This window comes from Daktulosphaira vitifoliae, unplaced genomic scaffold (genome assembly GCF_025091365.1).
Source record: "Daktulosphaira vitifoliae isolate Bord-2020 unplaced genomic scaffold, ASM2509136v1 Scaffold_2, whole genome shotgun sequence".
Lineage (NCBI taxonomy): Eukaryota > Metazoa > Arthropoda > Insecta > Hemiptera > Phylloxeridae > Daktulosphaira > Daktulosphaira vitifoliae.
This window is the reverse complement of record NW_026099573.1, coordinates 45459430-45464213: the sequence shown is the minus strand read 5'-3', so window position 1 is coordinate 45464213 and position 4784 is coordinate 45459430. Positions and strand designations below refer to the sequence as shown.

General features: G+C 26.9%; 1 protein-coding gene across 1 annotated transcript; it reads left to right on the top strand.

Annotated features, from left to right (window-relative positions):
* The first annotated feature begins 1059 nt into the window (after positions 1–1059).
* Positions 1060–2166, top strand: LOC126899156 (uncharacterized). Its single transcript, XM_050673753.1, has 2 exons — positions 1060–1591; positions 1652–2166. The coding sequence occupies exons 1-2, from the start codon at positions 1097–1099 to the stop codon at positions 2060–2062; spliced, it is 906 nt and encodes a 301-aa protein (XP_050529710.1). The 5' UTR covers positions 1060–1096; the 3' UTR covers positions 2063–2166.
* The last annotated feature ends 2618 nt before the right edge of the window (positions 2167–4784 follow it).

Genomic DNA, 4784 nt, shown 5'->3' with positions numbered 1-4784 from the left:
CCAATACCTTCTCAGCTTCGCATCGAAGCTAAAAAACACATCATAGTAAAATACCTTCTCCGCTTCGCATCGAAGCTAAAAAAAAAAAAAAAATCTTAGTAAAACCAATACCTTTTCAGCTTCGCATCGAAGCTAAAATGTGTATACGTAATTCCTTCTAGTAATTAAACACTATGTATACATTTGTATCGAATCGTTTTATATTATTGTGATTTTAATCACTGTCATTTTAATTACTTGTCACAACTATACCATGTTTCGTGTTTTTTTTAAAGACCTAAATATAATTATTACCTATATAAAAAATTAATATTAATATTAATTACTTCCAAAATACTAGATCAAATTTTGTTATGATCAGTCGTTTCTTTAAATAGGATACTATCTAAATAAGGAAGTTAACTTTTTTTTTATACATAAATTAATACTTACAATTTTGATAATAAAGCTAATTAACTATGTATTTTCCCACTAAACAAATTAAATTGATACTCTTATAATGCAAGGTATAGACCTAAAAAAAATTCAAGTACATAGAAGTAGTTGATTTGTATTAAATCAAAAAATAAATAAGCCAAAAATACTTTTTAAAATTATTATTTTAGGAGAAATCTAGTGGCCAATGAAAATCAATCACAGTATTTTCCAATTTTTATTCACATGTTATACATGATTCGTTTTCTTTTTAATATCATTAATATTTTAATTAATTATTTTAAATAATAACACCATTGAAAAATGTAACTTCTTATTTTTATTATAAACAATCATAATAGATATGAATTTAATGAAAAGCGCACCACGTGTTATCAATTCTATCAATAAAGTAAATTTAACTGAATTTATTCCTATATATACTCATAATTTGGCTAGTGTCTTTAATTAAGTACTCTATAATTGTAAAAAAATTTTCATGCAAAAGTCTTGATTACAATAATGATTGGCTTAATATAAACAAAACCTTTTTAACAAAAGGCTAACTTCATTTTATAATTTTATCTATTATCACTTCTTTGTTTTGTTTTATAGAGTTTTACCGTCAGATTTGTTAATTATACTACACATTAGTTACTACGTACGTTGCTTAACAAACACGATGACAACTGCTAGTAGAGTGTCTACAATTAAAAAGAAAAGTGTTAGTGGAAAAGAATTAAACACATCTGATTCGAGTTTTACAAGTTCACCACCCTGGAACAAAAATAAATTACTTTTAAATTCCAGAGCACAGCAATCGACTTTACTTCCTATTAATAGTAAAGATATTCAAGAATTATTCAAATATCAACAATCCTTACAAACATCATTGGCATCAGAGTTACCAAAAAATAATATTTTGTCACCAGAAGTGAGCACCAGACAAACTTCTTTAGAGTCATCATGTATTACTTCGGACCAAACTTCTTCAGACTATACAGCTTCAAATAACCCATATGATAATCCTCTAGTAAAAAAACTCAAAAAAGCAAGTGTTATTCAAAATATCCGAAAATTTACTGAATCTTCGTCGGAATTTTATTCAACTGATTCAGACTCAAATTCATTTTTCCCACTATCTGAATCATCTAACCAAGAATCAGATAACATAAAGGTTCTTAAAATAATAATTTAGTTAATATAAGTCAAATTTTTATTTATCATGTTATATTAGGATGGCTATGGTTGTATTTCTGCAAATGATGACGATAAAATTAAATACCCAACTTATGAACAACGTTTCCACTGGTCAGAAAATATCGATCATCGTTCACCATGGGTTAGACACAGAGCAAAAGAAATTTGGGAAAATGCAAACGAACTTTTTAAATTTTCTGATTTAAATAAAAAGGAAAGTTTGCTTCAAAATATACCATTAGATGAAACAAATATCAATACAGAGTTTAACAATGATATTAATACTTCTATTGATGAAAACGATGAAATAATTTTCAAAATAGCTGAAAAACTTTGTAAGTCATTGCCAGATTACAAATCAACAAGCAATCAATGGTTAAAAAATAATGATTTAAAATGGACTTTGATGTATCAAAAACTTGTTAAGTACGGATTGATTGATAACTGATGAAAATTCACTGAAGATAATAGTTAAAAATAATGTTTAATTTTGTTTATTAACTTTTTGTAGATTACAGTTCAAATTTTAAGTGTAAAAAATTATCTTATCTTAAGTAGAAATCGAGATGATTCAAAAACTCGTTGATATTTTTCGTGTAAAGATACATCATTAAATATTTAATAATGTATCTGCATTATTAAAATTTGGACCGGCGCACTACTGTACGGTAGTTACACTAACTTAGTATAACAAAAAAATTATTAGGATAGCAATATAATATATTATAATAAATAATTTTATCTATATCCTTGTATATTCTCTAAAACATGAACTATTCAATCACCAAAAAAAAAAAAAAAAGCTCTTTAAATATAATAAAATTATCATTAATAATTAGATAACCCGTGGTTACCTGGTATTGAATTTTGTTAGATTTTATTACTTTATGGAACTAAAATAATTATTCGACATTCAAAATAGCAACTTTTTCATGAAAAGTTAAACTTTTCAACTTAAATTTTGAAAATGTTTTGAATACTATTCTTTTAAACATATATTAAATTAAAGCGTATGTTACAAACTTAAGTTAAAAAAAAAATTTCTCAAGTCGAGATTCGCAATGAATCAATTGTCTTCTATATTTAAAGTTTAAATATAGAAGACAATTTATAGGATCGTTTAAATTTTAAACGATCCTCAAAGTTAAAGAAATATTATTTGTTAGACAAAAAAAACCGTTTTTCATCTTATAATTCCCTGCTTCAATTTCTTTTCAATTATAATGCCTTTTCACTAGGTTAATCACTATAAACATTGTAGTAAATATATGAGGAAGTATTGAATTACATCGATTTTAGTATAATATAAGTTTTACATAGTAGTAAGCAATTTTTAAACTCCTAAGCAATAAAATAATTCAATATAAGCGGGAAATGCAGGGTAAGCAAATTAATAATGGTGGGAAAAAGAATATAAAAGGGAAACATGAAGAGTATAGGGGGTCGACACGGGACGATACTGAGCGAGACGAGACTGGACGTTTTTGTCGAAGAAACGTCGAGTTGCGGGTTAGGTTGTTGACGTAAGAATAACTATATACTTTTTGTAAGATTTAATTAATTTTTGTGTTATATTATATTTGACTTTTGTGTTTAATACTTTTCGTAAATAAAATAGCTATTTAAAAATCTTGACTTAGCGCAATATTTTATTTTCACGGTGATATCGAAAATTGTGTGTGTGTGTGTGTGTGTGCGGCTAGAGTCTAGGTTGGACTGCTGGTCCTATAGTCAATCTTAATAATTAGTGTACGAGCTGGCTAGTGTTTGGGCTTAACCGTCCTTTAGTGGGTATAGTAAAAAGGTAGTTGTGCTGGTGGCTGACAAGGAGCCACCCTTCAGTCTGCTACTTTTGAGCTAGACCGTGCTGACGGGTCTAAACTCTACCCCTTTAGTGGTCCACTAATTAGAGAGATTGGGGCTGATCAGTTTATCCAACGGGAGGACTCGGGAAGAGCTCGAACGGCGAACTCATCGTCAATATATATATACATAAAACTTTAGTAAACCTTTGTGTCTACGTTGGGGTACTACCGACGTACGACAACATTTAATAAAGTAGTCCATATACTATGGGCGCTATCAAGACAAATAATGACGCCATTCATTTTTGTCATTATTGTAGCTAAAATATTTTTTTGGAAAAAACAGTACCCTTCATTTTAACATACTGGATTGACATTATAAGTTACAAAAATCTTCCCTAAAAAAATATTTTTAACAAACATTAAAATTAAAAAAAAAAAAAAGTTCATCACACGTGGTTAATATTATTTAAAATTAAAATTATATTATAAACAATAATTTAAAACTAAATAATATTAAAAATGCTTAACTCAAAAAACCATAAAAACTACTAAAAAATTGTGTATACGTAATTACTTCTAGTAATTAAACATTATCTATACATTTGTATCGAATCGTTTTATATGATTGTGATTTTTATCACTGTCAGATATCTTTACTTGTCACAAATATACCACGTTTTGGGTTTTTTTAAAATGATCTAAATATAATTATTACCTATATAAAAAATTAATATTAATATTAATAACCTCCGAAATACCAGATAAAATTTTGTTATGATTAATCTGTCGTTTTCTTAAATAGACTATTATTTAAATAAGAAAGTTAGCTTTTTTTTTGATAAATTAATAATTACAATTTTGATAATAAAGCTAATTAACTATGTATTTCCCTACTAATCAAATTAATGAGATACCGTTATAAAAGAAAGGGCAAGATATAGATCTAAAAAATATTCAAGTACATAGAAGTAGTTGATTTGTATTAAATCAAAAAATAAATACTATTTAAATAAGCCATAAAAATGCTTAAAATTATTTTAGAAGATTAGTAGTTGTCAATGATAAATCAATCACTCCGTAAAGAGGAATTGTCTCTCCCTAACATTAATTAGTCATTAGTAGTCGGCATTTTAGTCTATATTGTGGACATTTTTACTCACTATGGTACTTTAGACGTACAATTTACTCCACGCCTCCTAAAAATAAACTCTTGTATCGCCCTTGAAGGCTATTACCTCAACAAGTTAAACTGAGGAAATGACCTTGTCAGTAATAAAAGAGTTTTTAGCTTCGATGCGAAGCTGAGAAGGTATTAATTTTACTATGATGTGTTTTTTTTTTTTTTTTTTTTTTTTTTTTTTT